This window comes from Sorex araneus, chromosome 4 (genome assembly GCF_027595985.1).
Source record: "Sorex araneus isolate mSorAra2 chromosome 4, mSorAra2.pri, whole genome shotgun sequence".
NCBI classification, from domain to species: domain Eukaryota; kingdom Metazoa; phylum Chordata; class Mammalia; order Eulipotyphla; family Soricidae; genus Sorex; species Sorex araneus.
The window spans coordinates 217,705,738-217,724,981 of record NC_073305.1 but is presented as its reverse complement, the minus strand read 5'-3'; the positions used below and the strand labels follow the sequence as shown (position 1 = coordinate 217,724,981).

The 19,244-nt window shown below is 39.5% G+C and overlaps 1 protein-coding gene across 7 annotated transcripts in view; it reads left to right on the top strand.

Annotated features, from left to right (window-relative positions):
* Positions 1 to 19,244, top strand: part of ATF7IP2 (activating transcription factor 7 interacting protein 2) — a 41,645-nt gene that overhangs the window by 11,633 nt on the left and 10,768 nt on the right. For 2 of the 7 annotated variants that reach the window (XM_055137212.1, XM_055137214.1), the window contains exons 2-7: positions 1,497 to 2,308; positions 4,182 to 4,306; positions 8,731 to 8,865; positions 10,527 to 10,613; positions 15,061 to 15,200; positions 18,049 to 18,119. In XM_055137212.1, the coding sequence (XP_054993187.1) occupies positions 1,507 to 2,308; positions 4,182 to 4,306; positions 8,731 to 8,865; positions 10,527 to 10,613; positions 15,061 to 15,200; positions 18,049 to 18,119 (1,360 nt within the window). In that variant the 5' untranslated portion in view covers positions 1,497 to 1,506. Of the gene's footprint in view, positions 1 to 1,496; positions 2,309 to 4,181; positions 4,307 to 8,730; positions 8,866 to 10,526; positions 10,614 to 10,661; positions 12,773 to 13,423; positions 13,519 to 15,060; positions 15,201 to 18,048; positions 18,120 to 19,244 lie in introns of those variants that run through there. The other 5 variants (XM_055137213.1, XR_008629880.1, XM_055137216.1 and 2 more) reach the window with 5 other exon arrangements.

The window sequence follows — 19,244 nt, the reverse complement described above, 5'->3', positions numbered from 1 at the left end:
TATCAACTGAAAAACAAAAAACTTGAATTAACCATTGTAGAGGAAAGGACTTAGTTTAGCATTCACCCCATAGGAGACAACAGAAATTGTCTTCATCAAAAGCTATTAAGATGTGCACTCGAAACCAGAAATTTATAGTGTGCCAAGTCACTTATAAAATTATGATGTTGAGAGGATTTTCTGGTATATAAACATAACAGATTTTAAAACTTGAATTTATGATTCATTTTCTTATTTTGTTTACCTCAGCCTTCAGGTCTCATAAATCCTGGACCTATTCGTGATTGAGTGAAATATAAAATACAAATAAATGAAAATTTCAAGTAAGAAAATAATAATAGGGGCTGGAGCAATAGTACCAAAGGAAACTACCAAAGGATAGGTAGGATTTGCTTTATACATAGTCAATCCTGGGTTTGAAACCTGGGAACCCATGTCGGTCCCCCAGCCCACCAGGAGTGATCCCTGAGGCCAGAGCCAGGAGTAAGTCGTAAGCACTGCCAGTTGTGGCACCAAAACCAAAGGATAAATAAATAATGATAAATGAAAAAAATTTTTCAGGTAGCTTTTGTTGAGTTGTGTCTTAAAAGTGTTAAGCGTCTGTCTTTGACTTTGAAATGAATAAAATGCTTTATACTTTCATAGGTAACTGTTCTATAATGTGTTGACTGGAGTGATAGCACAGCTGGTAGGGCGTTTGCCTTGCTCGAGGCCGACCCGGGTTCAATTCCTCCGTCCCTCTTGGAGAACCCAGCAAGCTACCGAGAGTATCCTGCCCGCACGGCAGAGCCTGGCAAGCTCCCCGTGGCATATTCAATGTGCCAAAAGCAGTAACAAGTCTCATAATGGAGACTCTACTGGTGCCCCCTCGAGCAAATCAATGAACAACGGGATGACAGTGCTACGGTGCTACTTGATTTGTCTAGTTTGTATTTGTCAGTATTTTTGTCTTTTAAGTTGTCTGTTTTTCAGATCAGATTTGATGTGAATTCTGAGGGGTAAATAATAAATTATTTTCTATACTATGTGAGAAATTTTTTCTTAAATTATGGGAAGTATTAAATAATGATTTGGCTTATTTGAATTGGTTTATTTACATCTTATGCTTAAATTCTTGAACTTTAGGAGGTTGAAAAGATTCTCATATGGGTAGAAAATTGAATTTTTATATATATGAAACATTTTTTGTCTTTATGAAAAAGTGCAACTTAAGGAGACCAGAGAGATAATACAGCATGTAAAGTGCTTGCCTTGCATGCAACCAACCCAGATTTGATCCTTGACATCCCATATGGTATCCCAAACACAGCTAGGAGTAACCCCTCAGCATTGCTGGGTGTGCTAACCACCCTCTTCCCCCCAAAAATTAAGCTTGCATTTTTAGTGACAAGTGAAAACATGAAATTTTCAATAAAAATTTCTACCTCCCTGAAGAGGTAATCTGAGTATTATTTTAATATTGAAAGTACATTAACTTTTGTTGCCTTGAATTCTAGGTTTTGAAAAATGGCAAGTTCAGATAAAAGTAAAAGGAAGATACTGAAAGCCAAAAAAACAATGCCTGCAAGTTGCCGGGAGCAAGTAGAGTTACTGAATAAGTCAAAGAATGTCGATGCACTGAAAATAGCAGCAATTGGGAATAATGGGAATAATGTGTCAAGTGGTAATCAGAATTCAAATACTTGTATCAGAAGTAGCATTGAACGATCTGATAATGCTTTCTTACTGAGTTCTAACAAAAATTCAGTATGCTCTCAAAATTTAATTAAGCAGCTAGAAAGTGTTGATGTAAAAACAAGATTGGAATACACTGGAAAACAAGCAGTATGCCCTAACCAAAAGTCAAGTAAAATAGTAGGTTCTCCCTGCATGCCAATTAAACAGAAGGCAAAAAATTCACAAAACACTTTTGAAAACCACTTAGAATGCCACACAAATGTATCAAAATCCTTTTGTGAACATAAGGAAGATTATAAAGTGAAATCCGTATACCCTCCAACCAATAAATTTAAAATTCCAAAGTCTACCAATAGTTTGGATGGTAAAAGAATCGATAAGATAGTTTCCTATTTAGAAACAAATTCTGATTCCGAGTCACATGGTAAAAGGCAAAATAATTTAAGTGCAAACACCCATTTTGTGCCTATTGATAAGATACCAAAGTTGGCAAATCCAGTTATTCCCAATAATTGTGCTGCTGACATTTTAAAAAGTGAAGAATCCTGCCGAAACCGATGTTCCAGCATTATACACTGTGAAAGTATGAACTCAACAAGGCTCTCATCACTTGACTCTGATGGTAATAACAGTAAGTGTATTGTTTCAAATGTATAGTGTATCTTAAAAGTTTCCTTTGGGTGGCTGGAGCGATAGCACAGCAGGCAGGGCATTTGCCTTGCACTCATCCGACCCAGGTTCGATTCACAGCATCCCACGTGGTCCCCCGAGCACCTCCAGGAGTAATTCCTGAGTGCATGAGGCAGGAGTAATCCCTGTGCATCTCTGGTGTGACCCAAAGAGCAAAAAAAAAAAGTTTTCTTTGGGGGATCATAAACAGAACCATAGGTCCCTGTAGACTAGACAAATAGTTAATAATGACAATATTATTTCAGGAAAAATTGTTTTTAAATCTTAAGTGGAGAAGGGAACAGTATCCTTTGATATATCCAAAGGGAAGTGAAATATGCAAATTTTACTTTTCCTTGAAAAATACCAAAAAAAAAATCCAAAGATGACCAATTGCAATTGTTTGATTTATTTACATTTATTTTGAAGTTAACATTACAAGATTGATAAGGCTAATTGAAAGAATGGGATTTCTAAATTATTGTTGAATTCATTTCTTTCCATTGATTTCACCTATAGGCCATGTCAGGCTGATAATATGTACTACATATAAAGACAAATGCTATTGAATAATGAGATTCTAGGGTTATAAATGAGGAAAAGCAATCTTCATTAAAAAGTACTCTGTGGGTTAAAAAAAGAAAACAAAACTGGGGCTGGCGTGATAGCACAGCGGGTAGGGCGTTTGCCTTGCATGAGGCCGACCCAGGTTCGATTCCCAGCATCCCATATGGTCCCCTGAACACTGCCAGGAGTAATTCCTGAGTGCAGAGTCAGGAGTACCTCTGAGCAACGCTGGGTGTGACCCAAAAAAGCAAAAAAAAAACTGATTTTGTAGGATGAATTATTTTGTCTCAATTATGGACTGATTACTTAAGATTAATTTTAAATTTCTTTAAGATGGTTTTCCATTAAAAATATGTGGGGCTTCCTAAGTAACTGTTTTTATAACTGTGAGACCATTTAAGTAATTGCAAATAGACAACTAAGTGCTGTAATTTTCAGCTTATGGTCTATACTTATTAATGTTGAGTGGAAAGTATATCAGAGATGAGAATTCAAAAGCTTTTGGGTGTTTATTTTGTTTTGTTTTGCTTTTTTTGGGGGGGTCACACGGTGATGCACAGGGGTTACAACTCTTGGCTCTGCACTCAGGAATTACTCCTGGCAGTGCTCAGGGTCGGCCGAGTGCAGTGTCATACTTAAAATGCTCTACCCACTGTGGTCCTTTTTGTTGCCTTGACAAGAGGTAGTTATAGGGAGATTTTCAAACATGTCCTTGGTTGTGTTGTTCCTAGAGGTTAGAACCTTTAGCCACAGTGTTCACTGTGGGTTGCATACTTTTGGGGAGGTGCTTGCATACTTCCTGGTTGTAGTATTTGCTGGGGGATACTCTCTTCATTGCGGTGCTAGATAGAGGTCCCAAATAGCAGAACTATCTGGATCCAACTTGTAAATGTGGTGCTGCACCAGGGATCAAACTTTGCGAGCTCACACCTGGAAGGTGGGCACTTCTGCCACTGAGCCATCCCTGGGGCCAGCTTGTCTGAATTTTTTTATACAGTTAACTTTTTGAAAATATACTGCCATGTTTTGCATCCCTGGGCCTTAGCATTGAACCCCTCAGGTATCGCCAGGAACAGCTCCCCTCCACCGTTTTGTCCCTTGTCCCTGCCAAATACTGTAGTCTCCCTCGCTCTTAGCATCGCTTGGGAGGCCCAAGCAAAGTAAATGCTGCCACGAATATTTCCACTGACTTGGTGGTGCCCCAAATAGAAGAATTCCCGTCTCCCCTGTCAGGATGTTGTATTCACAGATACTTCCCTCTCTCCGAGGCCATAATCAAAAGAAGAGGATGTTCTCAGAAAACAAAGAAAATGTTAAGCGCCTGAAAACTTCAGAGCAAATGAATGAGAATATCTGTGTGACTCTGGAAAAGCAGACGGCACTGCTGGAGCAGGTGTAGTATTGGGCTTTGAAGATTCTGTCAGAGACTTCAGTTGAGGGACCAGAGCAGTAGTACAGTGGGTAGAGTGTTTTCCTTGCTGGGTTCTATCCCTAACACCCCATTTGGTTCCCCAAGCCTTGCAGCAGTGGTCCTTGAGCACAGCCAGAAGTAAGCCCTGAGCACTGCCACAGATGGTCCCCCAAAAACCCCAAAATCAAAAATAAAACTTCAGATGAGTAAAATAAGGTAAAAGTTAATTGATCACAGTGACTTCATATTGATGATTTTCACTTGTTACAAAACTAGTATATGAAAGTCATTAAGCAGATGGATGTATTAAAGAATATTATTCCCATCACCAAAACATCTCTTTATTTCTTAAAAATGACACAATTCAAAATAACCTAGGTAAAATTGCGGTTGGAAAAGAATGGGCCAATTTAGTCAGTATTACTTCCAAATCTCTGAGTCACTACATGACCGGGGTCTTTCTTAAACAGTCCAATCTCTCTTGTACTGGTCATGGTGTTTTTTTGATCTGCAGGTATAACGTTGTAGATCTCATTAAAATTGACCTTAAAGACTCAGGCAATTCAAACGTTCATTGTGAAATCCTGATGTGTTCAGGTTGTCTTGCCCTAATTTCCAGATTTACACAGATAGACTCCATTTTCTGATACTTGGTTTATAACATTTTTTTATAACATTTTTAAAGATGTGTTTTGCTTTCATTTTTGTTTCCTTTCCTCTCCTGTACTGCAGTTCTATACAGGTCTATCCAACTAGAGTTGAAATGAAATAAACTTTTATTTTAGTAGGTCTCCTAAATGAAACCTGTTTGACAGTCTTATTTTGCTAATTACCACTAGAATGCCACAACTAAAGGACCCTGTGGTAGTTTAATGTCTTAAAGTAAGAGACCAGAATATCCATTTCACACTGACAACAAAAACAGTATTATTTTCTAAAACAGACCACCATAATAATAGGTCCCTACTAAATGAATGCATATTCATATAATAAATGGAAACAGTTTTGAATTTCATATGCAGAACCAGCTTAAAAGGTAAGTCACTATATCTTTTTTCTTTCTTTTTTTCTCCCAGGAAGACTAAATGAGACACTAACAGAAATACGTAAATGTTTTATTGCTTGAAGGGGAGGGGTAGTGGAATTATAAGCACGGATCTAGCTTAGGAATGGTTGGAGGGTTGGAGCGATAGAACAACAGGTGGGCATTTGTCCTGCATGCAGCTGACCCATATTTGATCCCCAGCACCACATTTGGTCTCCCAGCTCCACCAGGATTGATCCCTAAGCGCACAGAGCCAGGAGTAAGACACTGCCTGGTAGCCTAAAAATCTATAAAATGGTTGGAAATTCCATCCGTGTTTTAATCATAGTGATTAGTAGTTAAATTTAGAAATAAGTTCTGATGAGGCCCTACAAAGACATTTATTTCAGTGTTGAACTCTTTTTCCACAATGACAAGCAAAAATTAATACTTCTCTACTATTTCCTTCACAAAATGTATGATCTAGGCCAATAGAAAAAAACCTTGCCCAGAGAGGCTTAGGGAATATAGCTTATTTTATTAGCCCTTGCTCGACTGGAAGTTTCTGTATATTCTCCAGAGACAACTTTCAGCTCGTTCCTATCTCATCACTTGCTCTAAATACCTGGCATATTCCACATATTTTCATTCTTACCCAGTTTGCTCTCTGAACCACTGTTGTTCATATGTCAGGGGAATGGGACTCCCATCTTGACATTAGTCTTCTTTAGTCAGAGCACCCAAATTTGCTGACGCATTATTTAAGGCTTTATAAGGATCTTGGCCTATTTGGTAAGGATTAAATGACTAAAGTAGAAAGGTTTTTCTGCCCATCTTAGAAAGTTGAAGCGAATTGGAGCTATATAATCGTCAGCTTTTCCTTACTCTTTAGGCTACTTTGGCTTCGGACTTTTCCAAATTGTAGCTAGGACTTTCATATGATTCTGTCATTTTGGATGCTTAGCATGACAGAAGGTATTTGGTAAAGGTTCTTGTATCTTCTGTTCAAGGAACCTCATTAAATGAGTGCAAATATCCAGTCTAATGAGGAAGAATGCCTAGTTGGTGGACATTTAATACAAATACTCAACTTTTACGAGTCCGCCTCCAGGGGCCAGAGTGATTATATAGTGAGTAGGGCACTTGCTTTGCACATGGCCAATCCAGGTTTTATCCCCAGCATCCCATATGGTCTCCGAGCACTGAGCCTTGGAGTAACCCCTGAGCATGCCCAAGTGTGACCCCTTTCAAATAACAATCTGTCTCCAGTGCTGGAAAAGACAGTATAGCCATACTGTGGCAGATAGGGTGCTCACCTTGCACGTGGTACGCAGTCTTCAAACCCTACATACCCCCTAAAGTCTGCCTCTATTAAAATTGGCAGTATTATTAGTTTCAGTTGTTGTTTCTTGAGTTCCATGAATAGTCAAATACTTATTTTAGATCACTCTTTACTCAAACTTTGCCTGCCTCTTGTGGTGCTGGTTAATTATACAATTTCCTAGTCCCCTTTCATAGCATTCTATTTAGTGAATCTAGGACCTAGGTATTTGTGATTTCGGTGTCTCATGATTCTCATCAGGGAAGCTTGACAAACACTATGAGGTCTTTGCTTATCAGATAAACAATGTTTTCTTACTATAAACACTTACATATGTTTCTCTAAGATTCATGGAGATGTGAGCTTTACAGATTTGCTCCAGCCAGTGAATTTGCAGGAATGCAATAATTCATAAAACAGTACCTAGGTTTACTAGTAATGATTTGAGTAAAAGTAGTATATATTTGGGACCGGAGAGATAGTACAGCGGATAGGGTGTTTGCCTTGCATACAACCGACCTGGGTTCGCTTCCCAGCATCCCATAGGGTCCCCCAAGCACTGCCAGGAGTGATTCCTGAGTGCAGAGCCAGGAGGAACCCTTGAGCATTGCCAGGTGTGACCCAAAAAGCAAAAAAAAAAAGTGATTTTCTGAATATTTACATGAAACATTTTGAGCATTTACTAATCAAATATTTTTTTCTAATCAAATATTTTGAAGTGGTAGAAGTGACAATGACAATCACATTTAATTGCTGAAACCCCACTGAAAAAATGTTAATGCTGCATTACAGAAGTAATCAGTAGACATGTAATGTTGACGAGCAAGAACAATTGGAAGTGAGAAGGAAAAACTTGGGAATAATCAAACAAATTATTGAACGTGTTTAATCATTCAAGTGATAGCACTTTTGGGACTGAGCTAATAGCACAGCAGATAGGGCGTTTGCCTTGCACACAGCCGACCTGGGTTTGATTCCCAGCATTCCATATGGTTCCCCCGAGCACTGCCAGCAGTAACCCTTGAGCATCTCCAGGTGTGACCCAAAAAAACAAAACAAAACAAAAAAGTGATAGCACTTTTAAGGAGTTTAACATAAAACCCTCCAGTTTTGAACACCACAAAGTAAGATAATAGGGAAAAGAAATAAAATTAGTAAGTACTAGTTAAATATATCCTGATAGGCTTCATCATTAAGAGAGAGTACGTATTATGAAAGTTGTTTACAAGAAGAATTACACTGAGCAAAATTCACAGTGGTTATTTCTGAACTTTTGGCTCAACCAAGCTGTTAATATCGGTGGACATTGAGATGAATTATGTTCCCTGAAAATAGGCCAGTCTGTTTTCTAAAACTCAGTAAGATAATGAAACACATTAATGTTTTATATGATAGCTACTAACATGCATTTTGCCAGATTATATTCGTACATAATTGTTCTGGTTTCTTTGAATTATAACAATTCAAAAGTCATCACATTCCCCTTTAAAAACAAAATTATTAAAGATTATCCTGCCTATTTATTTCCATCCTATGAATTCAGTGTTTTACACTTGAAGATTCTTTACCTTGCTGTCTTTATAGTCTTATAAACGTCACTCAGGGAGCTGGAGCAATAGCACATGGCTGACCCGGGTTCAATTCCCAGTACCCCATATGGTCCCCTGAGCACCACCAGGGGTAATTCCTGAGTGCAGAGCCAGGAGTAAACCCTGTTCATCGCCAGGTGTGACCCAAAAAGTAAAAATAAATTAAAAAAATAAAAATACAGGTGGGATCTAGACTGCTGTTGCTCCTTCAGTGTGCATTAAGGAATTCAACTGAAATTGCAGAAAACGAGTTCCGATTTCCTCCATTTAAATACTAGGTACACGCTATTAAATTTGGTATTCAACATTTCTAAAATGTACTAGTTAGAACAAGGTCAGGACAAAATTATGAAGTGTACTTTATTGATCCCAGTCTACTCAGAAAAGAACAAAGCTAGTTTTAAGATGTAGAAAATGAAATTGCTTTGAAATTTTGTGTGGGATGTCTTAGTTTTTCTTTTTAAAATTCTAGGTCAAGCATTTGATTCGAGAGGAGATTGGTAGTATGAATTGCAAAGTATTTGATAACAAACTGAATGAATTGAACGAACGCATTGGGAAGACACAGTGCAATAATAAGCATGAAGCAGTAGCTGATGAACTCTTTGTAAGTTTCTAATTACATTTGATTGTATTTGAATCCTTTTAAAATGTAGAACTGTGGTGACAGTTTACATGTTAGGAAAGGGAAACAATAACTGATCTGACTTGGTAACCAAACCCAGATGTACTGTGTGTTACAGGTAACAGACTACTGTATCAGTGGCCTAGGCTCTTTGGAAATACTTTAAATTTGTTATGTCATTCAATTTGGTGACAGACTTAATATCTAGGTGGTTTCTTTTTAATTCAAATTTAATTTTGTACCGGTTACAACTTGGACAGCTTATTTCGAGTTTTTTCACTTTTTGGTTTTTGTTTTAATAATTTTAGGTCAGGGCTGGAGGGCTCGTACAGTGGGTAGGGCGTTTGTCTTGCACGCGGCCGACCCAGATTGAATCCCCGGCATCCCATAGCATCCCCCAAGCACCGCCAAGAGTAATTCCTGAGTGCAGAGCCAGGAGTAACCCTGAGCATTGCTGGGTATGACCCAAAAAGCAAAATAAATAAATAAATAAATAAATAATTTAGGGCCGTGTTTCACAAAGTGGTTGATCCTGCCTCACTTGAGGGCCACTGAAACAGTTCAAGGGGTGGCAATTGCTCTTGGTCCAGTTGAGGAGCACTTCCTGTTTATTCACTTAAGGTAGTTTTTGGTTTTTTGGGTTTTTTTTTTTTTTTTTTGCTTTTTGGGTCATACCCAGCAATGCACAGGGGTTACTCCTGGCTCATGCACTCAGGAATCACCCCTGGCGGTGCTCAGGGGACCATATGGGATGCTGGGATTTGAACCCGGGTCGGCTGCATGCAAGGCAAACGCCCTACCCATTGTGCTATCACTCCAGCCCCACTTAAGGTAGTTTTTGAGTCAGACACTGAGTGATTTTTTTTTTTTTTTTTTTTTTGCTTTTTGGGTCACACCCAGCGATGCTCAGGGGTTACTCCTGGCTTTGCACTCAGGAACTACTCCTGGCGGTGCTTGGGGGACCATATGGGATGCCGGGGATCGAACCCGGGTCGGCGGCGTGCAAGGCAAATGCCCTACCCGCTGTGCTATCGCTCCGGCCCCCTGAGTGATATTTTTGTGAAAGGAAGTGGTAGGTCAGGAAAGTTTGGGAATTGTGTTCTAGGGCTACCTGGCTGATTGGTGTATTGGTGTGTTTACCAAACATTCATTTTATTATAGACCGCTTGGAAATTGTGGTCTTCTACCACCTCAGTTAATATTTCTGTCTCCATCACAGTCCATGGTAATGTTTCGGAGATGCATCACCAAAAATGAACATTTACATTTCCTTTGAGTTACCCCACACACCCTTTTTCTTTTCTTTTGGTAACCATTATAGTCCACAGTTTTATTTTTGTTCTATTTCAGTTCATCTGTTTGTTTGTTTACATACCACATGTGAGCAAAATCATGCAGTTTTGTCTTTCTCCATCTGGCTTATTTCCTAAGCATTCGTTTGTTGCAAATGGCAAGCTTTTATCTTTAATCCCATCTGAATATCCTACAAGCATCCAACGATTTAAATCTGAAATTTATGTTAAAATTGTCGTTTAGTTTGGTAGTCTTGGAAAACTACTGTGGCAAATTGTTTTCCCTCCATCTCTATGTGATACATTATTCAGTGCTCTGGTTTTGTATTTATTTTTGTCTTTTTCTTCTAGGCAAAAATAGCAAAACTCCAAAGACGTATTAAAGCTGTATGGAATTGTTTGGAACCAGACATGTTATCCAGTGAGATGGCTTGTAAGGTCAGTATAAACACAGGATTTTTAATATCTTAGTTGATCCACATTTTAAGTAGATGAATTATAAGAAATAAGTGTACTTCCATACTAAAATAGAAGACTTAAAAGCTTGTAAAGTTTTACTTAGTGTATTTCTGTGACTCTGGAGAAGATACCCTTAGAGAATGAATATAAATGCCACGTTATTTTTGTAATATTGAATTATGATCGTCAGTTATTTCGACTACCCCTTTACTATTTGATAATGATGAAAAGTTTCAAACGTACACAGCAAACAGTTTTATGGTGAACACTTATAACCTCTACCTTTATTGCTTTAATGTATTGATTTGTGTTATATAATATCTATCTCTTCATTCACTAAGCTATCTTACATTTGAGATACTTTTAAGTTTCTAGTATATTTTATACCAGAATACACTTTTAGGTGTACATTTTATATGTCAGCATGAGCATTGTTACGCACTTTAGACATAATAATCTTGAGTATGTATTTACTGAAATTTTCTTTTTTGGCTCTTTGGGTCACACCCAGTGATGCTCAGGGGTTACTCCAGGCCCTGCACTCGGGAATTACTCCTGGCAGTGCTTGGGGGACCCTGTCGGATGCTGGGAATCGAACCTGGGTTGGCCACATGCAAGCAAACACCCTCACCACTGTACAATCGCTCCGGCACTATTTATTGGATTTTTTCTTTTTAATCACAAAAATATTTTGTTTTGCTTTCAACTTTTTTTGTTTTGTTTTTCTGGTTGTGCTTTGTTGTTGTTGTTGTTGTTGTTAGGGGTCCACACTCGGCAATGCACAGAGTTTATTCCTGATGTGGCTCTGGGAGCCACAGGTGGTGTCACACGTTGAACCCAGATGGGGCACATGCAGGGCGAGCTCCTTACACACTGTCTATCTCCCAGCCCACTGTGTTTTGTTTGGGGTACACCTGCTCGTGCTCAGGGCTACTCCTCCCTCTTTGCAGTAACATGACTCCTGGTGATAACTTGAGGCACCGTGCAGTGCCAAGAGGCACACAAGCCTCCCACTTGCAAAGCACGTGTTCTGCAGCCCTTTTGATCTATTTCCCTAACCACAGAAATATTTTTCATTTGTGCATTGGTGTCTTTTTGCTAGATCAGTAGATGAATTGGCAAGTATTCTTTCCCTGCTTTTTGCAACTCTGTATGATTTTTAATAATACCTAAAATTTTTACTAGTTTGCTTTTTTGTTTTAGTTTTTGGGTCACACAGGGTGATACTGAGGGGTTACGCCTGGCTCTGCACCCAGGAAGTACTCTTGGCAGTACCTGAGGGACTATTTGGGATGCCTAGTGTTGAAAACTAGGTTGGGTGCATACAAGGCAGATGTCTTACTATGTCCTCTGTACTGTCTACTCCACTGTACTATCTCTCCAGCCCCAGATATTTTGTTTTTGTTATACCAGGGATCAAGCTCAAGTCCTCTCACGGTCAAGGCCAAGTGCTCTAGCGCTGAGCTACATCCCTGAAAACAAATGTGTTTTTGTTTTTAATAAATTTGTGTTTATTATTTTTACCCAGTTGTGCTCAGGGATCACTCCTGGCAGAACTCCAGGAACCATATGGAGTACTGGGGGTCTTAACTCCACTTGCAAGGGAAGCACCCTGTGACCTTTTTTTTGTTTGTTTGTGTTTGGACTCCACTCACTATATAAGATGCAGGGGATCGAACCCAGGTTAGTTATTTGTGAGACAAATGCCCTACCCGCTGTACTATGGCTTCAGCCCCCTGAGCCAAATGTTTTATGTCTTACCAGATAGAAACCCATCCTTACAGAAGGAGCTTGCTTCTGTAGAGAGATTTAGTTCTTAGAAAGGCAATTGATAGATTTTAGGGTAAGCCAGGATTTTCTGCTTCATCTTATATTGGCTTTATAAGTCAGTCTTTGCAAGGGAATTTGTTTAAGTTGTTGAATCTGTTGGGGTAAAGTTGTTGATAAAATTTTTCTCTGGGGAGTTGGAGAGTTAGTACAGTGGGTAGGGAACTTGCTTTGCACGAGGCTGATGCAGATTCAAACTTCTCTTTCCCTACCACATATATCCTCTGAGCGCCACTGGAAGCGATCCCTCCGTACTGAACCAGGAGTGAGTCCTGAAAACACTGGGTATGATCCAAAAACTAAAAAATAAGGTAGTCCTTATTTGTAGATCTGTAGCTCTCATTTTAATTGATACAGATATAGATATTCTGGGGTAGTGTGTATTGTGGGGGGCGGTTGTCTGTATTTGGTTTTGGGGCCACACCCAGTGATGCTCAGGGCTTAGCTCTGCGCTCAGGGATCACTCCTGGCCGGCTCAAAAGCCGTTTGGGGTTCCAGGCATGGAACCTGAGTTGACCATGTGCAAGGCAGGCGCCTTCCCTGCTGTATGATCACTCCAGCCCCAAGTTCTTTGGTGGTCTTTTTTCAGTTTTGCTAGGGGCCCTTGATTTCTTGCTGCCCAGGGTGGAGTCTGTGAAGGAAGAAGTAAGTGGGAGAGGGCTCTTCAGCAAGGAGAAAACTTGAGTAGTTGATTTGGGAAATTCCGGGCCTGTTTAGAAAAGCATGCATGGAGAGGAGACTGTTGCCAGAGCCTTGGAAGGATCAAAAGGTCCAAGTGTGGCGTCAGAGAGCGTTCTTTGTAGACTCCTCAGTAGTTGCCCTGTTGAGGGGGAGTACATGGGTCCTGGTCTCCTTCTGTGAGCTGTAGTTCCAATGACATTTTAATGTTCAGAGTCCTCTAAGTCTGGGATGGTTGGCATCGTTCTTCCGGCTCCACTGGGTCTCCCATTCAATCCTTGCAGGTGCCGCTTGGTTCCCCAGCCTTGTTGGATGGGAAGTTCAGAAAATGTTGGCCTGGTCACTGCCACTGCAGTGGATTGGGCCCGCTGCTGCCCAGGTATGGAGCAGGGACACGGCTGTTGCATCCATGGTCCAATCCATTGCTCTCCCGAGTATAGTGTCACCGCATGGTCCAACTGCCTTGGACTTGCCTTGCTCCTCCTGATCCAGGTGTGGCATCCTGGGAACTGTCTCTAGCTGGACCCTGCTAGTACTCCACTGTGTCTGATTCAGACCACACTGGGACCCAGGTGACTTGAGGGCTGCAACAAATTGTGCCTCTGGATTCTGCCCATGTGGAGTAGGGGATGAGCTACCCTTGCCCCAGATTTGGGGAGTGGATGAGCTCCTGGTCTTTCTAGCACCCAATGTATGTTGCTTGTATAAGAAGAAAATTCAGGGCACTTCCTGTGCTGTCACTCCTCAGTCTTGAGGGCCCTAGTCAATCTGTATGTCATTTCCCCCATTTCCCCCACCCCCAACCCACCCCCTGCTTTTCAGAGCGACTGCGTGAATTTAAATGAATTACTATTATTTTCAAGATTAAGTTGTATTCAAAGTGGAAGAACGGAAGAAAAGTGACTATACCATCTTGTTCTGGAATGAAAGGATAGTATTTCTCAGCAAATGTTCCAAATACTAGAAATCAATAATATTAACCTTTGTACATAAATAAGAACCATACATTTATGTATTTCAGAATCATGCTTTTGTTATGCCTGCATTTTTGCTGTCCATAAGTAAATTACACTAATGAGTTGAGTAATTAGTCCTTTTGTATAGATTGTTTTGAATACTGTGAATTTTCAGCCAAAGCATAGAAGAAATTTTCCTGCTCCAATTTTTTTTTCCTGGCTTTTATGTTTGGTTTTTGGGCCACACCTGGCAGATCTCAGGTCTTACTCCTGGCAGGCTCTGGGGACCATATGGGGGGCCGGGGATTGCGCCCACGTTGGCCATGTGCAAGGCAAACACTCTACCTGCTGTACTATCACTCAGGCCCCTCAATTCCAAGTTTCAAAACTTAACTGAAAGAATAAGTTAAGGAATTCTGTTTCTGGTGTTGAAATAGGTAATGAATATTAGAAATATCTCTTTGTTCATTCCTGAAACTTAATCTTCTTGGAATAATAATGTTGTCAGTGCTTAGATAATTGTTTTCCCTTCTTTCCACTAAAGCCTGGAAATTTATTTATACTATCTTTTTTTTTTTTCTTTTTGGGTCACACCCAGTGATGCACAGGGGTTACTCCTGGCTCTGCACTCAGGAATTACTCCTACTCCTGGCAGTGCTCAGGGTATCATACGGGATGCTGGGAATCGAACCCGGGTCAGCTGAGTGCAAGGCAAAACGCCCTACCCTCTGTACTATCGCTCCAGCCCCCCCCCATTTTATTTTTTTAAAGCATTCTTAAACATTTATTTTGGCAGAGAAACTACAATCATGTCCATTAGCAGTCAATACACACGGTAATGTTTTTGCCATATATATAAGAATATTTTGGGAACAGGTTTTGAAGTAAAGTTTACCTTTTTTTTTTTTTGAAGAACATAATTGGTAATCCTTCCTTCAACTGTTTTGTCCTCACTCACTTAACAGGTTACAAATTCAGAGACTATGGATTTGGATAGGAATCAGGAATCAGATAATAGTCAAGGTGAAAGAGAGACTTCTGTAAACAACAGAGCAAGTGAAAAGATTAATTTGTCACAAGATCATGATAATGCTGTTTCTGAAAGGTAAACACTTCTACAAAATTCACTAAACTTACCTAAAATTGTGTTCATAAAGTACATGCCCTTTTCTTTTATATACCCTTTTCTTACCTTAGGCATAAAAATAGCTTTAAAGCTTTATATTCAGATGAACACTATTTTTTGTCCCTTATAGAGGAATGGAATTGGTTCTCCAAAGCTTTTCATCATTGTTGTTTTAACAGTAATAAAATTGTTGAACTTGATAAGATAATCACTTTCTCATTGCGATGCTTTGGTTAAAAATAATACACAAAAGAGTAACGAAGCCCCGAAAGTGTCTAAGTTCAATTTCCCAAATATTTTAGCTATGATAGCTTCAAATTAGAATGAACAGGTTAATTTGTCACGTTGTGTCACAAAGCAGCTGAGACATGGAATTTACATGTAATAGTGTAATAGCAGGCGGGGCTTCTAGGGAAGATGTAGTTTATTTTAACAAAGAAATATGATTGGTGATCATAACCTGGATGGCTATTTTAGGGTTGGAGATGGGGGAACTGTTTAGTTTGAACCAGGAAGATCCTACAAAGAATGTATTTTAATGGCGATAGCAAGAATTACATGTCAGTAAATCCCTGTTGTTATTATGTGCTGAAACGTTAAGTGATAAAGAGTAAAAGATCTGGGGCTGGAGAGATAGCACGGTGGGTGAGATACTTGCTTTACATGTGGCCTGCCCTGGCTTTGTCTCCGGGATGTGTTCAGGGGTAAGAGTGCACACCTTTCATGTGGACCCTGGGTTCCATCCCCCTCACCACAAAAAGCTTGAGGAAGAAACATCATTACTGTCTACTCTTTCAAAGAATAGTAGAAGAGGGAATATTCCATTTAGTTGATCAGACTCTCTTACCAGAGATATTAAAATCAATGTTAAGATTTTACAGAAATGGAAACTTGTATTATGCTTTCACAAATACAACACAAATATTCTAAACAAGATACTAGTAAATTCAGTTCAGTTATCTCTAAAAGTTGCGTTTGTCTGAGGAATGCTGCAGGGTTGATTTAACAACAGCAACAAAAAAATCTTTGGGATCACTTCCAACTGTGCTCAGGGATCACTCCTGGTGGGGCTAGGGGTAGAAGTAAACGGGTGCTAGGGGTCAAACCCAGGTCAACTGCATGCAAGGCAAGCGTCCCGTCCACTATACTCTCACTCCAGCCCTCAGAATAACATTCTATACTTCCTAATAGATATAAATTAATGCAAAGGGAACCAGAGGCAAAATCAGGAATATTTTGTAATATTAGTTACTAGCACTGTCTGTGAAGCAATTGAGTATTGTTTGAAAGTGAATTTGGGATCCAGGATAAGAACTCAAGTGATGGAGCACCTGGCTAGTATGTGCAAGGCCCCGGGTTTGAGTCTCTGTACCACAGGGACCCCTTAGCACCATTGAGTTGTCCTTGGTAGCACCTAAACTCAGCCATGGTGCCATGCTGGTCCCTACGCACTGCCAGGCTGAGCACCAGGGGAGAAGCCCCAAGTCCCGAAGGCCCCAATTTAAAACTCAAGAAGACTTTGATTAATTGTAAATGTGTATTGCCAGCACCAGCACAGCTGCTAAGAAAAAGTATAATCGTTTACTCAAAGAAGCAAAAATAAAGTCTCAAAGGTTTTATTTGTAATTTTAAAACTTGAAAGCAAGATAACCTTAAGTAGATGTATCAGTAAACTGGCATATCTTGGCAATAAACTATTGTCCAGAGCTGAGAATGACAGGAGCTATCCAGCTCAGAAAAGCTGTGGAGGAAACTCAAAGGCATATGTCCTCAGTAGGAAGAGGCTGATCAGAGAGGACGGTGCTTCTGTTGCAGACCAGCAGACATCCTGGGAAAGGCAGCGGAGCATGTGTTTCCGGGGTTAGAAGAGACAAATAGGAAGCACCAGGGTATTTACAGACTAGTAAAACCCTTCACGGCAGCTATTAGTGGCAAATACAAATTATTCTATATAATTTGTGCCTGCTCAGGGCACTTTAGAACCTTCATCATCATCTCTTACCATCACCCCCTCAGTTTGTTAACCTGTGGTCATTATTGCTCTGAGAGTGATTTCACGTAGGAGTAGTGGCAGAATTGATATTTATTTATTTATTTATTTATTTATTTATTTATTTATTTATTTTAGCTTTTTGGGTCATACCCAGCGATGCACAGGAATCACTCCTGGCGGTGCTCGGGGGGACCATATGGGATGCTGAGAATCGAACCCAGGTTGGCCATGTGCAAGGCAAACGCCCTCCCCGCTGTGCTATTGCTCCAGCCCCAGAATTGATATTTAATAGTTTGATTTGTTAAGTCCTGTATCTGTAGGAGTCAAAAGTATCCTTTTGTTTTTTAATCTCTTAACTTTGGTTTTTGGGCCACTCCTGACAGTGCTCAGGGCTGATTCCTGGCTCCCTGCTCAGGGATCACTCCTGACAGAGCTTACAGGGACCATATGTGGTGCCAGGGATTGAACTCATGACCACTTTCATGAAAGGTCAATTCCCTACGTGGTGCACTATATTGCACTGGCCCAGGAGTCACAGTATCTTATGGATTTCTTTCAGTATCATGGGAGCAAGTATATGAATATTTATGTGTTTCGTACACTTACATACTTTATACTATATGGTTGGATTCATTGTGACTGGATCCCTACTAAGATTGAGTTTGTTATGAGTGCTTATCCACAAACTTTTGGTTTTATCATTAATGAGTAATGCATGGGAGAGATATTTTCTTCACATTGTCAGATTAAAACATGTTGGTCATGAAATATTTTAATTTAACTGCTGTTTACTGCATGTTTATCTAATGTTTGTTTATTTTTTTATCATTTTAGTAATGATGATGTTTTGTTGATTTCTGTGGATATTCCTAATTTGACATCTCCACTTACATCAAATACAACAGGTATCTTAAGTTGATTAAAATAGGATCTATCAAAGAAGAGTCAGTATCTATTTAGAGAATTGAATGATCTTTAAAACATAATTGCATTTCCAAAAGTTCACTATATTACATTAAAAATATTGTTTCCTTAATTAAGGATTTTTTTAACCTGTGCTTATCAATTTGCCTGGGGCTTGGGGGGGTCACATCCGGCAATGCAAAGGAGTTACTCCTGGCTCCACACTCAGGAATTATTTCTTGGCGATGCTGAGGGCATCATAAGGGATGCCAGTGATTGAACCTGTGTCAGCCATGTGCAAGGCAGTTGCCCTCCCTGCTGTCCTGTCTCTCTAGCTCATGCTTACCACTTTGTGATCTTTTATTTCTTTGATATTTGAAAGTTTTCAAACAACTTGCCTTCTGTAAAAATTACTTTTTACAAGTTTTTCCTGGCCATTTTTTGATAGTAAGAGTGATTAGGTGTTTATCTATTAAATTATCTGTAATCTTAAGATTTAAAATTTGTCTATTTTTAGAAAACTTTAAAAAAATATTTTTGGTGTGTTTTTCTTACAACACTTTTTTTAGAGTTTCTGTCATATTGCACTTACATAAAAATCTTACATAAAAATTTAGATTTCCCATAAATTTTCTTAAAATAGCTTCCTTGTTGAACCATAATTTCTTTCAAAATTTCTGTTTCCTTTTTTTTTTTTACTATAACTGTATTTACATGTTACTTTCAGAAAATATTGCCTTATATGACTACTTATTTGTTGCCGTCATTTTGACTGTCGGTTAGCAATCAAAGGTTATTAAGTATCTGAGGTTTCCTCTGCTTCTGGAGAGACGGTTCCTCAGCTGTCTGAGGCCTCCTCGCTTAAAGACATGGTAAATAGAAAATAGGTGGAGGGTTGGAGAGCTAGAATAGGGGTTAATGGACTTGCCTTGTATGTGGCCACCAGCCACAACTCAAATTTAAATCCCTGGCACCATGTAGTTTTCTGAGCACTGTTAGGAGCTACTTCTGAGCACAGAGCCAGGAATAATCCCTGAGCTCTATTAATTGTACCCCCCCCCCCGCAAAAAAAAAAAAAAGGTTTATACATTTCATTTTCTCAAAGCTCTATAGATTACCTTTCGTAA